At 43.0% G+C, this 24,774-nt stretch overlaps 1 protein-coding gene across 2 annotated transcripts; it reads left to right on the forward strand.

The window, feature by feature from the left end:
* Positions 1–44: 44 nt before the first annotated feature.
* On the forward strand, positions 45–24,534 carry C4H6orf52 (chromosome 4 C6orf52 homolog). 2 transcript variants are annotated; one of them, XM_010357158.2, is made up of 5 exons: positions 45–160; positions 8,380–8,461; positions 8,777–8,975; positions 12,679–12,724; positions 24,354–24,534. In XM_010357158.2, the coding sequence occupies exons 2-5, from the start codon at positions 8,391–8,393 to the stop codon at positions 24,494–24,496; spliced, it is 459 nt and encodes a 152-aa protein (XP_010355460.2). In that variant the 5' UTR covers positions 45–160; positions 8,380–8,390; the 3' UTR covers positions 24,497–24,534. The 2 variants fall into 2 exon arrangements, with proteins under 2 accessions (XP_010355460.2, XP_030785279.1); XM_030929419.1 differs by lacking the exon at positions 45–160 and having other exon boundaries at positions 8,318–8,461; positions 8,795–8,975.
* The last annotated feature ends 240 nt before the right edge of the window (positions 24,535–24,774 follow it).

A 24,774-nucleotide genomic window follows, 5' to 3' on the forward strand; every position in this document is an offset into this window, starting at 1 on the left:
GCCCCTCATCTCCGTGACGTCAGGAGGAGGCGGGGCCGACTTCCGGCCGGGTGGGTAGTGGCTGTGGTGCAGGCATCGCCTATTGTCGTGGGCTATGTACTACTAGGATAGAAGTTTTTGTTCAAGAAACAGCGGAACAAGCCTTTCTGTCGCTAACAGGGCAAGGAGGGGTGGGATTAGGGTTCTCGGTGACCTGTTCCAGCGGCGCAGCACTCACTCTGCCTGGACGGACCCGGTGTGCTAGATGTGTCCCCGTTCGCGTCTGCCCGGGCCAGAATCCCCGCCCTGCACACTTTCTCTGCCCGCTTGCTCCGCTTGTCTAACTCTGGGGTTGTGTGGTCCAGGGTTGCGGCACGTCCTGGGGAGGGAGCAGTGAACCTTGTTTTTTTTTTTTTTTCTTTTTTTTTTTTGAGACGAAGTTTCGCTCTTTTTGCCCAGGCTGAAGTGCAGGGGCGCAATGTCGGCTCCCCGCGACCTCCGCCTCCTGGGTTCAAGCAGTTCTCCTGCCTCAGCCTCCCGAGTAGCTGGGATTACAGGCATGCGCCACCACGCCTGGCTAATTTTAATTTTTTTGGCAGAAACAGGGTTTCTGCACGTTGGCCAGGCTGGTTTTGAACTCCCGACCTCAGGTGATCCGTCTGCCTCGACCTCCGAAAGTTGCTGGGATTACAGGCGTAAGCCACCGCGCCGGGCCAGAGCCTTCATTTGAAAGTTAGGAAGATAGAGTGAGCCTGAGCAACATATTTTGATGCCGTCTCTACAAAAATGTTTACAAATTACCCCGGCGTAGTGGCGCCCGCCTGTGTTCCCAGCAACTCAGAAGGCTGGGGTGGGATGATTGCTTGAGCCCAGGAGGCTGCAGTGAGCCTAGATCGCGCCACTGCACTCCAGCCTGGGGGACGAGCCAGACCCCGTTTCAAAGAAAAAAAAAAGTCTTGTTTAATAAGGTTTAGAGATTCAGGTTTGTGTTAGACATTACAGCTTTCCCACAAGCTCCGAATAGAGTAAATCTTGGTTCGTATAGTTCTCATAAACACTGTAGTAGGTCATTTGGTAAACAAGATGCATAGTCCATCCTTGTCAAATCTTCAGCCTCCATTTCAAGTGCAATACAATGCTTGAGCGCTTAGACCCTTTTGTTTCCAATAACTTTTCTTCTGTGGTATTCTGAATTGTCAGTACATGTTAATTAATAGAGGCCGGTTTGAGTCTTGCGGAAATGATTTCACTTGGGATGCTTTGCTTGTCATTGCAGTGCAGGAAAGGCCTTGTCATCGTTAGAGATAGATAATCGGTGCCACGAAGAAAAGTCAACACGGAGACAAAAGATCTCTCAGCAAGGCAATGTTTACTTTCTGCAGAAAGGGTGCTCCATTGCAGATGGAACAATGGCGAGAGCACACCTGAACAAAGGCAAAGCAGACATACCTTACTCATTTGGGTTGTCCTTGCTGCTGTGTCCTGCATCCGTTGGCTGGAGCTGGACCTCATAATCTTACACCGATACCCGATTTGCTAAATAGGCTGTGAGCTGGAACTTGCCTGTGAGCACGTTCCACAGTTGCATAGGATAGGGCTTAACAAAGAGTTATTAGCACAAGGCAAGGAGGCTTGAAGTAAGTTAGTCTTTAAAAGAAACTATTGTTTCTAACACGTAGGATTTATTCTTTAACAAGAAGGGAAACTTTGAAGAGGAAACTTTACTTTCTACATCATCTGCCAGCTTTGTCAAGGCCAAATGTTAGCACTTCTCAGACACTGAAATGCTGTTGACAAACTAATTCTCAGTCTAGTGGAAATCCTTGTATTAATTCACCCTTCTAAAATCATTCTTGGCTGGATGCAGTGGCTCACGCCTGTAATTCCAGCACTTTGGGAGGCCGAGGCTGGCGGATCACTGGAGGTCAGGACTCTGTCTTAAAAAAAAGGCCGGACGCAGTGGCTCACGCCTGTAATCCCAGCACTTTCACGAGGTCAAGAGATTGAGGATCAAGACCATCCTGGTCAACGTGGTGAAACCCCTTCTCTACTAAAAATACAAAAATTAGCTGGGTGTGGTGGTGTGTGCCTATAGTCCCAGCTGCTCGGGAGGGTGAGGCAGGAGAATCGAACTAGGGAGGTGGAGGTTGCAGTGAGCGGAGATCCCACCACTGCACTCCAAGGTGGGCAACAGAGTGAGACTCTGTCTCAAAAAAAGAAAAAGGCATTCTTTCACTCTGTGCTAGTTATCTTCATTGTGTTACAAAAAGTCAAATTATTTTACGATTTAGATTACTTTTTGTGTAATGTGTAACTTTCCACCAGAGAACCACTAAGATTAGAGGAGTGTGAAGTGAGTGTCCTCTGGACGTTAGACTAGATACTAATAAGCAGGACTTCTTGTTGTTGTTTTGAGACGGAGTCTCGCTCTGTCGCCCAGGCTGGAGTGCAGTGGTGCCATCTCGGCTCACTGCAAGCTCTGCCTCCCGGGTTCAGGCCATTCTCCTGCCTCAGCCTCCCTAGTAGCTGGGACTACAGGTGCCCGTTGCCACATCCGGCTAATTTTTTGTGTTTTTAATAGAGGTGGGGTTTCACTGTGTTAGCCAGGATGGTCTCGATCTCCTGACCTCGTGATCTGCCTGCCTCAGCCTCCCAAAGTGCTGGGATAACAGGCGTGAGCCACGGCGCCCTGCAGGACATTTTAAGTTTCACATTTTATCTTTAAAAATGTGCCTTTATGCATTTTACTCCACAATGTATCTGTTCATTTTAATGCAAAAGTATTACACTCTCATCCAAAAATTTTTTTAAAAACGCTAAAACTTTCAAAATCATGTTTTGTATATTATGTTACTTCTGGAATGTCCCTGGTGCCCTGTCTCCTTACCCCAGGGACATCTCAACAGCTGTTTGAGAAGTATTAATACTTGTTTAATGCTTTTTAAAAATAAATTTTAGCTTATCACCATAAAAAGGTGATTATTTAGAACCTGTTGGCCGGGCGCGGTGGCTCAAGCCTGTAATCCCAGCACTTTGGGAGGCCGAGACGGGTGGATCACGAGGTCAGGAGATCGAGACCATCCTGGCTAACACGGTGAAACCCCGTCTCTACTAAAAAAAAATACAAAAAAACTAGCCGGGCGAAATGGCGGCCGCCTGTAGTCCCAGCTACTCGGGAGGCTGAGGCAGGAGAATGGCGTAAACCCGGGAGGCGGAGCTTGCAGTGAGCTGAGATCCGGCCACTGCACTCCAGCCCGGGCGACAGAGAAAGACTCCGTCTCAAAAAAAAAAAAAAAAGAACCTGTTACCAGGCTGTCACACTTTTACTTGCTTAAGTAACTTTTGTTCCAACCAGGAATTTTAGAATATAGTTGGTTCTAGAATGGAAACCATGGTGTAAGCACCATGAACATAACTCAAAGTGGTTTTACTTTAAAAAGAAAAACACACAAAAAAGAAAACCCCCAAAAACTTAGAAATCAGTGGAACCAATTATAGAGCTCAGAGGACTTAGACAACATCTAGTCCAGGTGTTACTAATCTGGGGGGATTCTGGATAAGTTTCAGGGGTTTTGAATCCCATGAAATTATATGCAAATATGTGGATATGCATTTTTGGAGGAGCGCATTACGATTTTAAGGGAGGAGACCACCCCTCCTATTGTCTTACGCCCAATTTCTGCCTCCAAAGAAAGAAGAAGTAAAAACTAAAAGGCAGACATGAAATCCAAAGACAGCCCGGCGCCACACCCTGGGCCTGGTAAAGATCGACCCCTGACCTAATTGGTTCTGTTATCTATAGATTACAGACATTGTATAGATAAGCACTGTGAAAATCCCTGTCCTATACTGTTCTGTTCTGTTCTAATTACCAATGCATGCAGTACCCCCTGCTTGCTCAATCTCTCACGACCCTCTCAAACGGACCTTAGAGTTGTGAGCCTTTAAAGAGACAGGAATTGCTCACTCCAGGAGCTCAGTTGTTGGAGACACGAGTCTTGCCGAAGCTCCGGGCGAATAAAGCCCTTCTTTCTTTAACTTCGTGTCTGAAGGGTTTTGTCTGCGGCTTGTCCTGCTACAATTTAAGTACTGTTTCAAAAAGATTATTTAACCCTCATTAAGGGTAAAATGCAGTGATTCACTCTTAGGTTCAGTCTTACGTTATAAATGCTGAGATATGTCTGGAGAAGTGACTTTTTCAAGAACACAGCTAAATAACAGAGCCAGTAATGCTGCTCTTTTTTCTGTGTCCTCGGCCTTGAACATTCTCTTTTACAGAGAGGAAAGCAGCAGCATTTCATTTAATGCATGGCTGTGGCAGTAGTTTCAGATCTTAGATCGTGGATTTTGATTGTCTGAAGAAAGACAATGGAGAATTATATATGTTTAACTGGATTTGACCTGAGCATAACTTCCCGTAAACCCTTCTATTCCCTTTCTAAACACAGGATGTAAAAAGCCATTTAATCTCATTCTTGTGAAATCTGCAGTTGCCAAGAAACAACCAATGTTGAGAGTTCATTAATCAACACTAAAGCATGAGAGGATTATATTGTTTTGTAGCTTTGTTTTTAAATTATTGATTGAAAAGATTTTTGCACTTGAGCTATGCTCTGATTTATTCATTCATTCAACAAGTATTTGTTGAGTGCCTAGCTTTGGTTTGCTAAAGTAAAAGCTAGTTTTTCTTCTTGGGTGGCGAGGGTGGTAAGGTGGATATCCTGGGGTAAAAGCAGGATACAGTAGAGAAAAAGCCCTGTTAGAAATACCACGAGAATCTCATATTCCTGCTGAATTCCCCTCCTTTCTCAGTGCGACAGGTAGCAACTCTTAAATTCAAGGACTATGGAGGTTGCACGTGAATGTATTCCTGGAGATTTTGGTCTCCTTTGCATTTCCCAGCACAAAGGGAGGTGGAGATAATGCTGTACTTGCCCTGAACCTGTCCAGTAGTGTGCCTGATAGAAATTTGCTTCACCCACTTCATGGGAGTAATCTTTTTTTTTTTTTTTTTTTTTTTTGAGACGGAGTCTTGCTCTGTCGCCCGGGCTGGAGTGCAGTGGCCGGATCTCAGCTCACTGCAAGCTCCGCCTCCCGGGTTCACGCCATTCTCCTGCCTCAGCCTCCCGAGTAGCTGGGACTACAGGCGCCCGCCAGGTCGCCCGGCTAATTTTTTGTATTTTTAGTAGAGACGGGGTTTCACCATGTTAGCCAGGATGGTCTTGATCTCCTGACCTCGTGATCCGCCCGTCTCGGCCTCCCAAAGTGCTGGGATTACAGGCTTGAGCCACCGCGCCCGGCTCATGGGAGTAATCTAACTGAAACAGAAGGTTTGCATTTGGCGCTTTTAGCGAGCAAAACATTGCTTGTGAGTCCTTGTTACTGTCATGTCCAAGGCCTAAGTGTCCATCTTTACCCTGGGATCTTGCTTACAACCTTCTGTTCCATCGCTACTGCCATCTTCCTAGGTGGTTTCAACATGATGACATCGACCTCTGTCTTCCTCAGCCTCCTTACCACCTCCTCAGTGTTCAACTTCCACGTTCCTTTCCAACTGCAGCCTCAACGCTTACCTGATCATAGCCATAATTGTGATTTTCTCTGTGTAAAATAAAGTCAGTCCTATAATAAGAGAAGTAAAAAAAAACTGTTACAGAAAAAGAATCTTTAACTGACATGTTTTATTGGCTGTCTAAGCTATAGTAGTTAGGAATTGTATTTTACCTGACATAACGATAGTGGTCTAAACAAGACATTCATTAAGTAAAATAAACCAGTGGTAGGCCAGTCTAGTGCTAGTGGAAGGAGTCCTTAGTCATCAGTAACCCAGACTCATTCTGTCTTGGATCCCAGTATTCTTCTGCATGACTTCTTCCCTGATGTCACCTCAGTCCAAGATAGCTGCAGAGTTATTCCTTTTTTTTTTTTTTATTTTGAGACAGAGTCTCGCTCTGTCCCCCAGGCTGGAGTGCAGTGGCACGATCTCAGCTCACTGCAAGCTCTGCGTCCTGGGTTCACGCCATTCTCCTACCTCAGCCTCCCGAGTAGCTGGGACTATAGAAGCCCACCACCACGCCCGGCTAATTTTTTTGTATTTTTATAGAGACGGGGTTTCACTGTGTTAGCCAGGATGGTCTCGATCTCCTGACCACGTGATCCGCCCGCCTTGGCCTCCCAAAGTGCTGGGATTACAGGCGTGAGCCACCGCGCCTGGCAGCTGCAGAGTTATTCTGACACAAGCCATCGTATTTGTAATCATAGCACCAGACCTGGGGAGAGGGGAGAGGACAGAAAGCCCCCTTTCCAGCTAAGCAAATACCATTTTCCCACACAGCTTTCCCCTATTCCCTTCTACTAGTTCTGTTTACATCTTCTTAGCCGGACTGACCACCTGGCCACATCTTGCTGCAAGGGAGAAGCTAGGAAATGTAATGTTTTAGCTTGGGCCTATTGCTAGCCCAGGTGAAATCAGAATTGTTATTAAGGAAGAAAATAAACCAATATTGGGTGTCACTTAACAATGTCTGCCACAGCTGCTAATCAGTAAAATCTCCCTTGAAGACATGGGGAAATCCACTCCGTATAAACTCCAGTATATCATCAATGCTAGTTGCCTTGCCTTGCAGATACCGTCGGCCCTCAGAGTCTGTGGGTTCTGCATCCCTGGATTCAACCAATCATGGACTGAAAATACTTGGGAGGCAGGGCACGGTGGCTCACGCCTGTAATCCCAGCACTTTGGGAGGCCAAAGCAAGCAGATCTCTTGAGGTCAGAAGTTTGAGACCAGCCTGGCCAACATGGTGAAACCCCGTCTCTACTAAAAATTAGCCAGGCGTGATGGTGGGTGCCTGTAATCCCAGCTACTGGGGAGGCTGAGGCAGGAGAATCATTTGTACATGGAAGGCGGAGGTTGGAGTGAGGCGAGGTCATGCCACTGCCCTCCAGCCTGGGCAACATGATGAAACCCTGTCTCTACCAAAAATACAGAAATTAGCCAGGCGTGGTGGCAGGTGCCTGTAATCCCAGCTACTGGGGAGGGTGAGGCAGCAGAATCACTTGAACCTGGGAGGTGGAGGTTGCAGTGAGCCAAGATCACACCACTGTACTCCAGCCTGGGTGACAGAGGGAGACTCCATCTCAAAAAAAAAAAAAAAAAAAGAAAAAACCCAAAACTCCAAAAAGTTTCAAAAAGTAAAATCTGAATTTGCCACATGCCGGATACTACTGATGAAGCCACATGAAGTAATATATAGCCATTGCATTAGGTATTATAAGTAATCTAGACAGAATTTAAGGTTTATGGGAGGGAGGGTGTGTGTAGGTTCTTTGCAAACACTACACTATTTTATACTTGGGCATCCAAGGATTTGGGTATCTGAGGGGGATCCTGTAAACAATCTCCCATGGATACAAAGGGATGAGTGTAGTAATAGCTCAACAACTGGTGAATGATTGAATGATCTGAAGGTTTTGAATTCATCACGTTTGCTATTTTTCACATTACAGGTAAATAGAAAATACATTAAGAACTTAGTTATTAGCAAGCTGCAGGGAAATGGCCAAACCCTAAGTGCCCCATATGGACTTAGAATTTATCCTGAATTTTGACACTGTGTAACCTTGCTACTTAAAGTGGTGGGAGCTGGCTAATAAAGGCAGAATCTGAGGTTCCACTCCAAATCTGTCAAGTTAGAGAACCTACATTTTAAACAAGTCCAGGTCATTTGAATGCACATCAAAGTTTGGGAAGCTTTATCATGCTTTTAAAAAAAATACTGAACCAGAGAAATATTTCTTTAAAATTGTATCGTGTACTCTCATTAATGTAGGGTGTAAGAGAAAAGGAAGAGAGGAGGGAAGGGAGCGAGGGAGCACATTCTTCTCTGCGTCTTAATTTTGCAGCTAGTTGGATGATGCTTTCAACCTGCATCGGATTAAAAAAAGAAAGAGCCAGTAGGTGCTAGTTCCAATAGTTATTCTCAGCAGGGAACTGAGGAGAGAAATGTATTTGTCTTAAGGTTTTAGTTACTAAAGTTTCCTCTTTTACGTGTTATGGTAAGGGGTGGAGTGGAGACTATCCTTCATTGTCGACCAACACACCTACCCCTTCTGTCCCTCCTTGGGGTTCTGCTGACTCCCCCTGGCCTGACAGTTGGTACAGAGGGCTGGCAGGTGGAAGCCAGAAATTCCCCCAGGTGCCTCAGTACACCCCTCCCCCACCCACACCTGTGCCCCATTTGTCAGGAAAGCCAAGCAATTAATTGCCTAGCAGGAATTCCCACTAAATGTAATTATCTCAGCTGTAGTTGCGAGACTTGTCAGGGTTGGGAGGTTTTAGCCCACAAGCTGGAATTTTTGACGCAGGAATAAAAACTGGATTCTGCTCTCTTTTTGTGAAGTTTCTGGATAAATGGCCCAACGAGAGAGTTTTACAGGTTTTGGCATAGCTCAACAAAATAACTATTACTGCTACTGGCAAAGGTGAGTGTTTTTCTCCTACTTTGAAAAGGAAAGCTGTTACTGTTCTATTTGCTACGTAATTGTTGGTAACTTACAAACTATGGCTTTTTAAAAATTGTTCCGGGGTACATATACAGAATGAGCAGGTTTGTTACATAGGTATACATGTGCCATGGTGGTTTGCTGCACCCACCAACCCGTCATCTACGTTAGGTATCAAACTATATGGCTTTGAACACAGATGTTCAATTTATTGCAAACTTCCTAGAGAAAAGAAAGGGTTTGGGGGTTTGTGGATGATTCTGCATTGGTTGGTGACGATTCTCATTCCTGTAGTCTCCCCTTTGCTATTAGAGTGAAGCAGGAGTTCCAGCCCAACCAGGGTTACCTCTATGGCAACTGGTATGCACGACAGCACAGCTCATACCTTCTTTCTGGCTACAGCTATGGCTGTGCAGTGGATGGAAATGGACAGGACTGTTTTTCTGCACGTGAGACTCCTGAACACACAGCTGGAACTCTGGTTATGCCTAAGGTATTCCTTGCTGGAATGAGTCTTGTGTCATTTGTGTGCCCAATAGTAAACATCACTTTCCTATCTTCACACATCTGTGTCCTATCATCCAAATTCCCACAGCATGGCTTTTGCTACCTGTTTTAATACTAGAGAGTAAAGCTGATAGCCTAATTTTGTATAGCTTTATTGAGGTATAATACACAAAAAGTCTCGGTACATGTTTGATTTATATGATTTGCTGAGTTTGGACATGTATAACCTAGAAGTGTTCACTTGCAGATAATTTCCCATTCTCTTCCAGAAACAAAACAAAAGGCTAATGAAGTCTTTGTCTAAATTCTTGCTACTAAATTTTAGATTATCATAATTCAATATATTTTACTCTTTAACACTTAATATAGGACAAAAGGTAGTTTTAGGGTTTGTTTTATAGCAGTTGGACATAAACACACTTTAAAAAGATATTTTAATAGTTTGAATTACTGAAGTGACATATTTCTGAAATCACACAAAGATGTATTGAAGTAAGGGAAAAGTTCCTCCTCAAACACCCCTCCTTCATCCCCATTCCCTTCCCACTTAGAAGAAAGTACTGTGGAGTGGATCTATGTCTTCTAGATCTTTCTCCTGTACTCTTGCTAAATCAGTGTGGTTCGTCTTTCTGTTTTGGTGGTTAGGGAATGATTTAGGCAAGAATGAGCTGTGCAGTACATACTGGTTTGCTCTTTGCTTGCTTCTGCATAAGGAGACCTTTCTTTAAAAAATTGCCCACTTATGGTCTGGGCAAGATGGCTCACGCAGGTAGTCCCAGCTACTTGGGAGACGGAGGCAAGATGATCGCTTGAACTCGGGAGTTTGAGGCTGCAGTGAGCCATGACTCTGCCATTGTACTCCAGCCTGAGCAACAGAGCGAGCTCATTTAGACATAGAGCGATTTTTAGCTCATCCGTTATCTGACAATTTTAAATATTTTCTGGCTTTAACAAACTTTCTTTTACTTATCTTCAAGCATTTGTCTGAGGTGTTGCTTTTTTTCCCCCAAGAATATGTTTCTGGATGTGAAAGGGCTGGATTAAAGGATATAACATTAAAAATTTTTAATAGCAAGTTACCTAAAGTCTGCATGAATTTACACTTTTCGTTATTGTGGGTGTTCTTGCTACTCTACATTTGTCTGTGTATGATTAGCCAATCTAATGGGGCAGAGAGGTATTTGTCTATTATTGAGGGCAAATACCTCTTGAAATGTTTATTGGCATCTGTGTTCTGTGACTTTGATATCCTCTTTCTGGTTTTTCTGTTGAGTTGTGTCCCTCTTGCTTGACTGCATAAGATATTCACATGTTAGAGAAATTAACGCTTTGGAGTCTAAATGTTATGGACTTCCGCCACCCTGGCTTGTCTCCTAATATGTGGAGTGACACCGTTTGTGTGATGATCTTTGCCTTAAAACCAAAGTTGAATTTTGTATCTAGTCCCTTGGCTTTTAAAACTTACATTTGCTTTGTATTATGATATTTTACTGCCCAAACTTTCGTTTTCAATTTTTTTTTTTTTTGTTTTAGGTGTGCCTCTTGTGTAAAATATCTTGTTAGATTTCTTGTCATATTTTCCCCCTTTTGACCCAATTTGGGTTTTTCCCTTTTAACAAATGTTTGATATTGCAGCACTTAAAAAAAAAAAGTCTTTCACTACGTTGCCTGAGGTTTTGGCACTCTTTTTTTTTTCTTTTGCCTCTTTTTGCTCTTTTTTGGGAGACGGTCTGTCTTTTGGTGGTTACCCTTATATCATTAAATAGAGAAGTATAGGAATGAGTATATTATCAGCTTCAGAAACGAAAGTATTTCTTGATTTTTCATCACTCTTGAGAAAATTAAGAAATGAACATCCTTTTTTTTCTTACCTGGCTACCCTTTCTCTCCATTCCTCTGTCCATTTTTTGTTGGCACATTCTGGGGTTTTTATTTCACCCACTAGCCAAATTATTACTATAACATGCATTTTTTTCATACAAGAATTATATAAATATATTTTGTGGTTGTGGTGACCCCACTGTGCCATCTGCCTGCCATCCTGCTGGGTGTTCCCTGTTGGGAAGCTGCTGAGCAAAATTAAAGATGATAAGGCTCCATGGTGGCGCTTTTTTACTCACACGTCCCCATTTTGGTCTTCTCTAATAAAGCGTGTCCTCTCCAAGATGTCCTAGTTATTCCCTGCTTCCCGCAATGTGCTGTGCCTCTGGCCATAACCTTTATCTCCCCAGGTTAAAGGGTAGATCTCCAGTCCTCTCCTTTACATTTTGACATTGTGGAGGTGGGTGTCTCCAAAATGATTCTCAGGTCTTTGTGGTCCATCAGCATGCTTTCCCAGACTATCTCTAGCTGAGGAAAGCCTTTTATAAATGTGTTTTTCTTTAAAGGCAGCCAGCTGCATACACTGGCAGGTGGCCCTCAGACCAGAGAGAATGCTCTGTCTCCAGATAGTTCCTGCTTCCCTCATCCTGGTTATTGAGCATCCACATTTACCAGAACACACATTGAAAGGAGGAAATATGAGCTTACTTAGTCTTGTATCATGGGAAAGGACTTACAGAAGTGTGGACTCTGGGTGTCTTAGCCATTTCTTTCTTTCCTTTTTATATAACTAGTTTTTGGAACTGATGTCTTGCTCTTTGGCCCAGGCTGGAGTACAGTGGTGCCGTCATAACTCACTGCAGTCTTGATCTCCTGGGTTCAAGTGGTCCTCCTGCTTCAGCCTTCCACGTAGCTGAGACTACAGGCTGCGTGCCACCATGCCGGGTGTCTTAGCCATATCTAAGTAGAAAACAGACACAGATTGTCTTTTGAAATTTATGGTAGCTGTATAACCTATTTTCCAAACCTCAATATATTTCAGAGTGAAGGGGAGGCATACTTTCAGATAGACTGAAAAGATAGTGATCTTTGACTTTTAGTATCTTCTCATTCTTATTAGCAAGGGAAGCTTAATTAGGTGCCAGGAGCTAGATCAGCACTTTCTTGATAGAGTGATTCCTTGGAATAGCTGGCCATACTTAAAAATACAGGTTCCCAACAGGTCTACATAGAGGAATCATAAAAACGTATGCTGCCCCAGTAGAGCCAATAGGGTCTGGGTTAACCAACCAAGATTTACTTTGGGAGTGCCTCTGCCATTTACTTCTCTCATTATGTAAGAATATGATTGGTTTGCTTTGCTGTAGCCTCTGCATTTTCTTGAGCACCTAATGTCCTGGTTCTTAGCTGAGCCATGGGTTTGAGGACGTGATTAGAAGCCCATGAGGAAAACGTGTTCATGGAGACTTTACAGATTGTCTTCTGGAAGGAGGAGCAGAACTCTAGGTACAGGCATGTAGTACAGGAAATAAGGAGCCTGGATACCAGGGTCCCTGCTGTCTGGTTCCTAGCTCAGGCTCTAGGATGCTAGTTAGGTCCCAGAAAATCCAGGGGCCAGAGGCCCTTGTTAGGCTGTCTCCTCTTTGTGTGACATTTCTTCTGTGACTCAGTTTACTTCTTTCATAATTGTACTGTCACCTAAAGATTCTTTGAATCAAATTCAAAAGTGGATTTAAAGAGATTAATTTTCAATATTATTTTTATTTTAGGTAGTTTTTTTGAGAGCTAGAGTTTTTCCCAATAAAGTATGTATTGACCTTAGACCTTTAAGTGAAATTGTTTTCTCATGAGATAATTTTTTGTTGCAGGAAACCACACCTCTAGCTGAACACCAAGATGAAGACCCACTAGAAGGTAACATAAACCTTGTACTGAAGTGGTTGGAAACAAAACCCCATTTCCTGGTTTCTCATTCACTCAGCTTGCTAGAAACTGGGAGGTTCTATTGGAAAATTCCAATGTAGGTTGCCTAAGCCATATGCTTCAGTAATTTCTCTTGTTTTTAGAAACTGGTTCTATGGGAACAACTTTAGCTAAGCCACCTCTTTGGGTCTTTCTGAAGGACTGAGAAAAGGGGACATTCCCAAACAATAACAAGCCAATACATTTTTCTTAAGCTCCATTTCCTTTGTAAGTTTAGACTTTGAGGAAAATTATGCTTTAATTCTGTTTTTCAAGTGGGGAGAGCATGAGGTAATTGCTGTGGCCTCAGGATTATTGGATCCTGGGGTACCTGACAGGACAGCACTGTAGTGTCAGTCTGTGTGGTGCTTCCTGTACTTCGCAATTTGTTTTCGAAAGAACAAAGTTTGTCTGCCTGGAGACAAACACTCTGAATGTGTCTTATTTGAGGAAGGGAAAAAATGTTTTGCTGCTTTTATTTTAAGTAATGGGAAAGAAAAATAGAGGAGAAATACAGAGAACACTATTGCCTTTTTCTTATCACATGTCTGTCTTATCACATGTTTGTCTCGTTTCTGTCTCTTGCCCAAACCCCTGCCCCTACCAGACAAACCCACCCACTGCCTTTATGACTTTATCAAAGAAGGGAGCATGTTGTTATCAGTCTTTGTAGCCCCTGTGACTAATTCAGAGTTCGCATGTTGGTAGGTGCTCAGTGTTTAAATCAAATTGGTGTTGAAAAGAAATCTTTATATGCTATTGAGCAGTTCTAGTTTTTAGTACTTTGATTTAAACATGAGTAAAGGGTGCTTATTTAAACTTTCTGGGATTTCTTTCAGGTTAAGTGTGAGTCTCTTCCTGCCTTCATCAGTTATGCAATTTATTAAAATTGATGCAGGATTTCTTCCTCCTTAGTTCAGCTAAATCTGGGTCCTTGTCTCACAACCAGGAAAAATTAGGCATGCGAACACATTGAAGGGTGAGGAGAATGGAATTAATTAAGCAAAAGGAAAGCTCTTAACAAAAAAGAAGGATCCAAAACAGGTTTCCACCTCACAAATTGAATACCAGGCTACCACACACAAATTGAAAAGGCCAGGCTCCTCCCCTGCATAAGGTGTGAATTCCTGGTGACTCCTCCTCATTCTTCCAGTGTGCATGTGGGCCCTTAGTCTGAGCCACTCCACATTGATTTATTTCCCTTACTGCACATGTGTTAAGGGATGGAATTTTTCACTGTGGGCATGTTTAGCCAAGCCCCCTGTGCACAATGACTTGGGCAGGTTGGAGGTTCTTCAGGGACCCTTCCCTATTTGCCTAGGCATTTGGCTGTCCCCTGTCTCTATCAAAATAATAGAGGTAAAGGTCTGCTTTTTGGATACAGACTGCCACGGGGTTCAGATCCCACCTACTAGTTCTGTAGTTCAAGACAAATTAATCTCTAGTGTGTCTGCTTTACTTTCTGTAAAGTGGGGACATTGTTACCTTTCTCATAGGAAGTGTGGGCATGCTAGGTCTAAAGTACTTTTAGGTGGTTAAACAGCTTCTGCCATGTGATAACCACTCAAGTATTGACTGGTCATCAATCTGGTACAGTACTGGTCAGTAGAAATGTAATGCAATTGCACCTCAAGGAACTAGAAGACAAGAACAAAGTAAACCCAAAATTAGTAGGAGAAAAGAAATAAAATACAAAAAAACTAGCCGGGCGAGGTGGCGGGTGCCTGTAGTCCCAGCTACTCGGGAGGCTGAGGCAGGAGAATGGCGTGAACCCAGGAGGCGGAGCTTGCAGTGAGCTGAGATCTGGCCAGTGCACTCCAGCTTGGGTGACAGAGCGAGACTCCGTCTCAAAAAAAAAAAAAAAAAAAAAAAAAAAAAAAAAAAAAAAAAGACTATAGCGAAAATAAATAGAAACTAGAAAAACAATACAAAAGATCAACGAAATGAAGGGTTGGTTTCTTTAAAAGATAGTCAACAAACCTTTAAGAACAAAAGAAACTCAAAATCGGATGAAAAAGGAGACATTACAACTGATACCACATAAATACAAAGGAACATAAAAGACAATTATGAACAATTATACGTCAGTAAATTGGATAACATAGAAGAAATGAGTAAATTCCTGGACACATAGAATCTACTACCTACCAAGATTAAATTAAGAAATAGAAAACCTGAACAGACCAATAATGAGGAAGAAATTGAAACAGTAATAAAAAGTCTCCCATCAGGCCAGGCCTGGTGGATAATGCCTGTGATCCCAAGCACTTTGGGAGGCTGATGGGGGAGGATCATTTGAGTCCAGCGGCTTGAGACCAGCCTTGGCAATACAGTGAGACCTTATCTTTACCAAAAATTTTTTAAAAAGCTGGGTATAGTAGTATGTGCCTGTAGTCCCAAATATTTGAGAGGCTGAGGCAGGAGGATTACTTGTGCCCAGGAGGTCAAGGCTTAAGTGAACTATGAATGTGCCACTGCATGTCAGCCTGGGTGACAGAGTGAGACCCTGTCTCAAAAAGTCTCCCATCAAAGAAAAGCCCAGGTCCTGATGGCTGGCTTCACTGTTTAATTCTACCAAACATTTATTTTTCATTTTATTTTTTGTAGAGGTGGAGTCTCACTTTGTTGCTCAGGTTGGTCTCAAACTCTTGGGCTTAAGCGATCCTCCCAGCTCTGCCTCCCCAAGGGTTGGAATTACAGGTTGGAATTACAGTTACCATGCCCAGCCTCCAAACATTTAAAGAAGAACTAACGCCACGCCTTAAACTACTCCAAAAAATCGAAGACGAAATACGTTGAAACTCATTTTATGAAGCCAGCATTACTCTGATATCACAACCAGAAAAGGACACAACAACAAGAAAAAACTACAGCCAGTACTCCTGATGAACATAGATGCAAAGGTCCCCAATAAAATACTAGCAAACTGAATTCAATAGCACAATAACAAGATCATCTGTCATGAACAAGTGGTATTCATCCCAGGGATGCAAGGATGGTTTAATATACACAAATTAATAAACACGATACATTCCATTATCCCATCAACAGAATGAAGGACAAAAAACATTATTTTTATTTTCTTTCTTTTCTTTCTTTTTTCTGGAGATAGGATCTCACTCTGTCACCCAGGTTGGAGTGCAGTGGTGTGATCTTGGCTGCAACTTCTGCCTCCTAGGCTCAACCAATCTTCCCATCTCAGCCTCCCAAGTAGCTGGGACCACAGGTGCATGCCACTATGCCTAGCTAATTTTTTGTATTTTTGGTAGAGACAGGGTTTTGCCATGTTGCCCAAGCTGGTCTTGAACTCAGTTCAGGTGATCTGCCTGCCTCAGCCTCCCATAGTTCTGGGATTTACAGGCATGAGCAACTACGCTTGGCGATCATTTCAGTAGATGCAGAAAAATCATTTGACAAAATTCAGTATCTCTTCATGATAAAAACTTTCAACAAATTAGGTATAAAAGGAGTGTACCTCAATACAATAGAGGCCATATAACAAACTCACAGCTAACATTGCACTGAATGGGGAAAAATTGAAAGCTTTTCCTCTACAATCTGAAACCGTATAAGGATGCCCCCTTTCACTACTTCTATTCAACATAATAGAAGTAGCCATAATAGTCTAGCCAGAGCAACTAGGCAAGAGGGAGAAATAAAAGTTTCCCAGGTTGGAAAGGAAGAAGTGAAATTGTCCTTGTTTGATGGTGACATGATGTGATATACAGGCATACCTCATTTTATTGTACTTCACTTTATTATGTTCCACAGATACTATGGGTTTTTTTTTTTTTTTTACAAATTAGAAGTTTATGGCAGCCCTGAACTGAGCAAGTGTATCTGTGCCATTTTCCCAACAGTATGTGCTCATTTTGTTAGCACTGTTTAACAATAAGTTATTTTTTTTCTTTTTTCTTTTTTTTTTTTTTTTTTTGGAGACAGTCTTACTCTTTGTCACCCAGGCTGGAGTGCAGTGGCATGATCTCGGCTCACTGCAACCTCCGTCTCTGGGTTCAAGCGATTATTCTGCCTCAGCCTCCTGAGTAGCTGGGATTAGAGGCACCTACCACCACACCCGGCTAATTTTTGTGTTTTTAGTAGAGACGGGGTTTTCGCCATGTTGGCCAGGCTGGTCTCAAACTCCTGACATCGGGTGATCCACCCACCTCGGCCTCCCAAAGTGCTGGAATTGCAGGCGTGAGCCACCATGCCTGGCAGCAATAAACTATTTCTTAAGGTAATTACATTGTAAGCAAATTTATTCTTTTTGTTTTTTTGTTTTTATTTTTGAGATGGAGTCTTGCTCTGTTGCCAGGCTGGAGCACAGTGGCACGATCTCTGCTCACTGTAATCTCCACCTCCTGGGTTCAAGTGATTCCCCTGCCTCAGCCTCCCAAGTAGCTGGGACTAGAGGCGTGCACCACCACGCCTGGCTAATTTTTTGTATTTTAGTAGAGGTGGGGTTTCACCATGTTTGCCAAGATGGTCTCAATCTCCTAACCTTGTGATCTGCCTGCCTCAGCCTCCCAAAGTGTGGGGATTAGAGGCGTGAGCCACTGTGCCTGGCCAAATTTGTTCTTTTAAATTTTTTTTGTTTTAAATAGAGACAAGGTCTTACTATGTTGCCCAGGCTGGACTCCTAAGCTCAAGTGATTCTCCAGCCTCGGCTTCCCAAAGTAGTAGGATTACAGGCATGAGCCACCATGCCCGGCCAATATAAACAACTTTTATATGCACTGGGAAACCAAAAAATTCATGTGACTTGCTTCATTGCAATATTCATTTTATTGCAGTGGTTAGGAACTAAACCTGCAGTATCTCCAAGGTATGCCTGTAAAGAAAACCCTACAGACTCTGCCAAAAACTGTTAGGTCTAATAAACTTATTAGTTTTGTATCCTGTAACTTTACTACACAAAATTGTTTCTATACACTAATAGCTATTTGAAAAAGATAACAAGAAAATAATCCCTTTACAATACCTATAACAAAAACTTAAGAGTAAATTTAACCCGGGAGGTGGAGCTCGCAGTGAGCCCAGATTGCGCCACTACGCTCCAGCCCAGGCGACAGAGCGAGACTCCGTCTCAAAAAAACAACAAAAAAAATAAATTTAACTGAGGTGAAAGATGTCTATACTGACCACTAAAAAGTGTAGATGGAAGAAACTGAAGATACAAAAGATACCTCATGCTTATGGATTGAGAGAATGAATATTATTAAAAAGTTCATACTACCCAAAGTGATCTACAGAATCAATGCAATCTCATTTTTTTTTTTTTTGAAACGGAGTCTCCCTCTGTGGCCTAGGCTGGAGTGCAGTGGCCTGATCTCAGCTCACTACGAGCTCCGCCTCCCGGGTTTACGCCATTCTCCTGCCTCAGCCTCCCGAGTAGCTGAGACTACAGGTGCCTGCCACCTCGCCCGGCTAGTTTTTGTATTTTTTAGTAGAGATGGGGTTTCACCGTGTTAGCCGGGATGGTCTCGATCTCCTGACCTCGTGATCTGCCTGTCTCGGCCTCCCAAAGTGCTGGGATTACAGGCCTGAGCCACTGTGCTCTGCTTTTTTTTTTTTTTTTTTTTTTTTTTCTTTTTTTCAGGCAGTCTCACTGTGTTGCCCAGGCTGGAGGGCAGTGGTATTTGATCTCAGCTCACTGCAACCGCCTCCTCCAGGGTTCAAGCAATTCTCCTGCCTCAGCCTCCCAAGTAGTTGGAATTACAGGTGCCCACCACACCCGGCTAATTTTTGTATTTTTAGTAGAGACAGGGCTTCTCCATGTTGGCCAGGCTGGTCTTGAACTCCTGACCTCAGGTGATCCACCAGCTTTGGCCTCCCAAAGTTTTGGGATTACAGGCATGAGCCATTGTGGCCAGCCAGATTCAATGTACTCTATCAAAATACCAATGGCATTCTTCATAGAAATAAAAAATGACCGAGTGTGCGGTGGCTCACGCCTGTAATCCTGGCACTTTGGGAGGCTGAGGTGGGAAGATCACGTGAGGTCAGGAGTTTAAGAGCAGCCTGGTCAACATGGTGAAACCCCGTCTCTATTAACAATACAAAAATAGCCCTAATCGTGGACTGCTGGGTGAGCAGCAGTCCTGCGTGAACGCACACGCACAAGTTGCCCCGCGCGATATCGGCCGGGACCCTGGGAGGCCGTCCACCCAGTTTTCAGCGGATAGGTGGGGCCAGGTAAGTGACCGCACAAGGACCCGGGATCCCCAGGTTGCGCTCTGCACAGCGGAAGGGCCGCTCGCCCTGTTGAGAGCCGGCGGGTAGGGCACCTCTGCGCTTGGTAAAGGGTGGTCCAGCGCTGCCGGTCCCACTCCTCAGCCCGGTCAGCGTCTGGCTTTGCCAAACCCGGAAAGAGCTCACCAGGTCTAGGACAGCCTGAAAGACGAAAGATGAATGTTGGGTAGGATGTGGAGAAAAGAGCCCTTGCATACTGTTGGTGGGAATGTAAATTGGTACAGCAATTATAAAAAGTATGGCGTTTCCTCAAAATATTAACAGTAGAACTACTATATGATCCAGCAATCCCACTATTGGGCATATATCCAGAGGAAATGAAATCAGTATGTTAGAGAGACATCTGTACTTCCGTGTTTATTGCAGCACTATTCATAATAGCCAAGATATAGAATCAAACTAAGTGCCCATAAGTGGATGAGTGGATAAGGAAAATATGTATATACACAATAGAATACTATTAAACTATAAAAATGATGGTCTTGTCATTTGTGGCAACATGGATGAACATGGAGGACATTATGTTAAGTGAAATAAACCAGGCACAGAAGAACAAATGCCATATGATCTCACTCATGTGGAATCTTAAAAAGCTTATTTCATAGCAGTAGAGCATACAATGGTGGTTATTAGAGGCTGGGGTAGTTGCAGGGAGAGAGTGATAGGGAGATGTTGGTCAAAAGATAGAGAATTTCAGTTAGGAGGAACACCTTTCAAGAGATTTATTGTAGGCCGGGCCCGGTGGCTCACGCTTGTAATCGCAGCACTTTGGGAGGCCAAGGTGGGTGGATCACGAGGTCAAGAGTTTGAGACCAGCCTGGCCAACATGGTGAAACCCCGTCTCTACTAAAGATACAAAAAATTAGCGAGTGTGGTGGCCCGCGCCTGTAATCCCAGCTACCCAGGAGACTGAGGCAGGAGAATTGCTTGAACCTGGGAGGTAGAGGTTGCAGTGAGCCGAGATCACACCATTGCACTCCAGCCTGGGCAACAAGAGCAAAGCTCCGTCTAAAAAAAAAAAAATTATATTATATATATATAATATGTATATAATATATATTATATATATATAATATGTATATAATATATATTATATATATATAATATGTATATAATATATATTATATATAATATACAGTATATATACACTATAGTATATATAACATATATACTATATATTATAGCATGGTGACTATAGTTAATGAAGAAATATTATAGTGAAAAATACAGGTTAATTCGAAGGTGAGTTATCGCAATTGGTTGTTTAGTCAGTTGCAGACTGAATTTTTTGTTCTACTCTGATTCTTACTGCTGCATTTGACTAGTCTTTAAAAAAAAAAAAAGGAAAAATAAAGGAAAATACTTAGTGGATATTCAGTGTTTCCACAACAAAAATGATAACTATGTGAGGTAGTTATTTGATCATTTGATCATTCCACAATGAACATATACTTGAAACATTATGTTATATGTGGTAAATACAGTTTTCTCTGTCAGTTTGAAAATTTAGAAATTAAAAAATAGACAGTGAGAAATACAAAGCTATCCATGTGGGTAATTTTAAATGTTTTAGTAGCCAAATTAACCAACTCAAGAGATAGGTGAAATTAATGTTTCTTAACCTAATATCTGTTATGGACTGAATTTGTGTTCCTCCCCCTCGCCAAATTCATATGTTGAAACCCTCACTCCCAATTTTTTTTTTTTTTTTTTTTTTTTTTTTTTTTTTTTTTTTTTGAGACGGAGTCTCGCTCTGTCGCCCAGGCTGGAGTGCAGTGGCCGGATCTCAGCTCACTGCAAGCTCCGCCTCCCGGGTTTATGCCATTCTCCTGCCTCAGCCTCCCAAGTAGCTGGGACTACAGGCGCCCGCCACCTCGCCCGGCTAGTTTTTTTTGTGTGTATTTTTTAGTAGAGACGGGGCTTCACCGGGTTAGCCAGGATGGTCTCGATCTCCTGACCTCGTGATCCGCCCGTCTCGGCCTCCCAAAGTGCTGGGATTACAGGCTTGAGCCACCGCGCCCGGCCTCACTCCCAATGTTATAGTTTTAGGAGGTGGATCTGTAGGGAGATGATTAGGATTAGGTGAGGTCATGAGGGTGGAGCCCTCATGAATGGAATTGGTGACCTTACAAGGGTCACGAGGGAATTTGATTCCTCTCTCTGCCCTCTGCCTTGTGAAAATACGACTTCTGGGCAGTGTGCAACCCAGAAGAAGGTCCTCACCAGAACCCAATTATGCCAACACTTTGATTTTGGACTTCTGGTTTCCAGAACTGTGAGAAATAACTGTGTGTTGTTTACAAACTACTCAGTCTCTGATACGTTGTTAGCAGCCCAAACTAAGACAATATCCAAAATATTATTCCAACATGCAATCAATATAAAAACAACTTCTTTTTCCATCAAGTCTTTGAAATGGAGCATATATTTCTTCTATCATTTTTCTTTTAATGGCCGCCCCCTCACCTGCAGATTGAGGGGACCCTTATTCTGAGGGCTATTCAGACATTACCTTCAAGCAGATTTTTAAGTTGTTCCTATTGTGGTGAAATATGCATAACATAAAATTTATCATCTTGACTTTTAAATGTATCACACTTGATCTTAGCCAAAAGGCCAAGAAGCAATAGACTTTTAAATGTATCAGTGGTATTAAGTACATTCATAATGTTGTGTAACCATCACCATTCATCTCCAGAACTCTTCATTATATAAACTGAAACTCTATACCCATTAAATAACAACTCTTCACTCTCCCTTCCCTCATCCCCTGGCAACCACCATTCTGCTTTCAATGTGGTATATATTTTATCCTTACATCACATTTCAATGAGGGCCAGCAATGCTCAATAGCTGCATGTGGCTAGTGGCTACTGTGTTGGACAACACTGGTCTAGAAGATGCACAGGTTTAGGGATAGTATAATTAGTTTGTCTTGAATAGGCTTCTGTTATAGTTTTGGTCAACATCACTGGAAGGGCAGAGATCATATAATCCGGGGTTTGGAGCTGACCACACTGTGTCTGTTTTCTTGGCCACAGGTTAAGTGGAGAGCATGCTCATAAGCATATAATCCTAACTCCTCTTTCCCCACCCGGGGCATGCAGTCAGGGACCCGTTAGCAGACAACTGCCCATAACGCTAAAGGAAAGGAACCGGGGACAGAAGTATAAGAAAATTTCAGAATGTTTAGGGGGAAAAAAGGGAAACATCTACTTTTATGACCAGAAATGCTCAGAGGAAAGATGACTCAAAAGGGATGGGAAGCTCTAAAGAATAAGAATCAGACAACACAATCATGAATGACTCCAGTGAAGAAAAGTGAGAAGTAGCTCATGAAATTAATATGATGACTAAAGCCTATTTTACCATTTTGGTTCTAAAATGATAAATACAGAAGGGTACTGCATTAGTCTTCTAGGGCTACTGTAACAAAATACCATAGACTGGGTGGTTTAAACAAAAATTTATTTTCTTACCGTTCTGGAGGCTGGAAATCCAATATATGGGGTCTGGCTAATTTGGTTTCTGGCGAGGGCTCTCTTCTTGGCTTGCAGACAGCAGCCTTCTTGTTTCCACACTTGACCTCTTTATGCATACATTGTAGGAGAGAATGAGCAAGTTCTCTGTTCTTTTTTTTAAAAAAATTATTTTGGCCGGGCGCGGTGGCTCAAGCCTGTAATCCCAGCACTTTGGGAGGCCGAGACGGGTGGATCGCGAGGTCAGGAGATCGAGACCATCCTGGCTAACACGGCGAAACCCCGTCTCTACTAAAAAATACAAAAAACTAGCCGGGCGAGTTGGCGGGTGCCTGTAGTCCCAGCTACTTGGGAGGCTGAGGCAGGAGAATGGCGTAAACCCGGGAGGCGGAGCTTGCAGTGAGCTGAGATCCGGCCACTGCACTCCAGCCTGGGCGACAGAGCGAGACTCCGTCTCAAAAAAAAAAAAAAAAAAAAATTATTTTTATATTTTGTAGTGATATGGTTTCAGTGTGTTGCCCAGGCTGATCTCAAACTCCCAGACTTAAGCAATTCACTGGTCTCAGCTTCCCAAAGTGTTGGGGTTACAGGTGTGAGCTGCTGTGTCCTGCCTGCTGTCTCTTTTTGTAAGGGCACTACTTCTATCAGAGCAGCACCCAACACTTATGACTTCATCTAACCTCCCAGAGGCCCTATCTCCAAATGCCTTCACATTGTGGGGGTTAGGCTTTTTATAGAAGAATTTTGTGGGGCAAAGATTTAGTCCTTAATAGACATACAGATGAATAGCATGAACCCATATGAGTATTAGGAAGCAAATTATGATCCACAAGGAACTGAGGCTTGCAAAAATTACAAAGGAAAACATAAAAGGCTTCTTCAATTATGTTCAGTACAAGGAGAGGAAAAAATAGATTACATTAAAAAAACTAATGACCTTGAAAGCCTTGGAAAGCTCTGGAAACCTGGCAACTTGGGCTGAAAATCCAGGTTTAATACGTTTGCAATAACATAACACCATCTCGTCACAGGGTTCCAGGTTTCAGAGATGGAAGGCCACGTCCTCCTGTGTTTCTGAATTAGTTGCTGTATAAAATTTATTCACTTACATTAGTCTGTTAACTGAGCAGTTAAAGTAGCATGTTTATTTTTACAAACCCCTGTCCAAGGAGCCCTTGGCTTGGTTCATTGTTTAGCATTGTATCTACCTGGCACCTGCCAGAAACATGGCAGTCATTCTTGACCTTCCTTTTTCCCTTTCCTCCCAAATTGAATCCATCCCCCAGGCATCTCAAATCTGTCCATTTTTTTTCTCCATCTCTTCTGTCAGCTGGATGCTCATTGAGTTTGATGATACTACTACTTTTATAGCTTAAATTTCTATTTTCAAGTCTTATTGAAAGGAAATACGCAATTTAGGAATTTTAACCTTTACTATCTGCAATACTTCCTGCAAATGCTTTCTTTTTTTTTTTTTTGAGACAGAGTCTGGCTCTCTCGCCCAGGCTGGAGTGCGGTGGCCGGATCTCAGCTCACTGCAAGCTCCGCCTCCCGGGTTTACGCCATTCTCCTGCCTCAGCCTCCCAAGTAGCTGGGACTACAGGCGCCCGCCTTGTCGCCCGGCTAGTTTTTTGTATTTTTTAGTAGAGACGGGGTTTCACCGTATTAGCCAGGGTGGTCTCGATCTCCTGACCTTGTGATCCGCCCGTCTCGGCCTCCCAAAGTGCTGGGATTACAGGCTTGAGCCACCGCGCCTGGCCTGCTTTCTAAAAGCTTTCTAATTTTAAACTATTTCTAGTATGTGTCCTGTAAAAAACTATCTTTTTCATATCCATTATTGGCTTCTGCAGATCCACATCTTCATTTGAATATTGAGGAATCAAACCAAGAGTTTATGGTGAAAAGTGAAGAACTCTACAACTCCCTCATGAATTGCCACTGGCAGCCTCTGGACACAGTTCACTCTGAAATTCCAGATGAGACCCTGAAGTGAAGCACGGTGTTCATTAAACTCTGCAATTATCATACTAATTGTGTCGTCTTTTGTTTTGGAAAAAAGTAGTTCTCCCAGGAAGGTACTGGATTCTGTATATAAAAACCAACTTCCAGGGCTTACGTGTGATTGACATGAGAGAACATTAATGTAAATAAACTTTATCAGCACATCTGCTCCTGGAAGTGTTATATTAAGTAAGTGCCAGAAGGGCTCACGTGGTGATCATGGTAGAGCAAACTGTGCCGTAAAACCCTTGGAAACAGGTTTAATATGAG

This window comes from Rhinopithecus roxellana, chromosome 4, assembly GCF_007565055.1.
Source record: "Rhinopithecus roxellana isolate Shanxi Qingling chromosome 4, ASM756505v1, whole genome shotgun sequence".
NCBI classification, from domain to species: domain Eukaryota; kingdom Metazoa; phylum Chordata; class Mammalia; order Primates; family Cercopithecidae; genus Rhinopithecus; species Rhinopithecus roxellana.

Excerpts from the sequence above, each read along its gene's own strand:
- C4H6orf52 (XM_010357158.2), top strand. The coding sequence starts at position 8,391 with ATGGCCCAACGAGAGAGTTTTACAGGTTTTGGCATAGCTCAACAAAAT. Across the intron at positions 8,462-8,776 it reads TATTACTGCTACTGGCAAAG|TCTCCCCTTTGCTATTAGAG; the intron begins GTGAGTGTTTTT and ends TCATTCCTGTAG. Across the intron at positions 12,725-24,353 it reads AGATGAAGACCCACTAGAAG|ATCCACATCTTCATTTGAAT; the intron begins GTAACATAAACC and ends TGGCTTCTGCAG.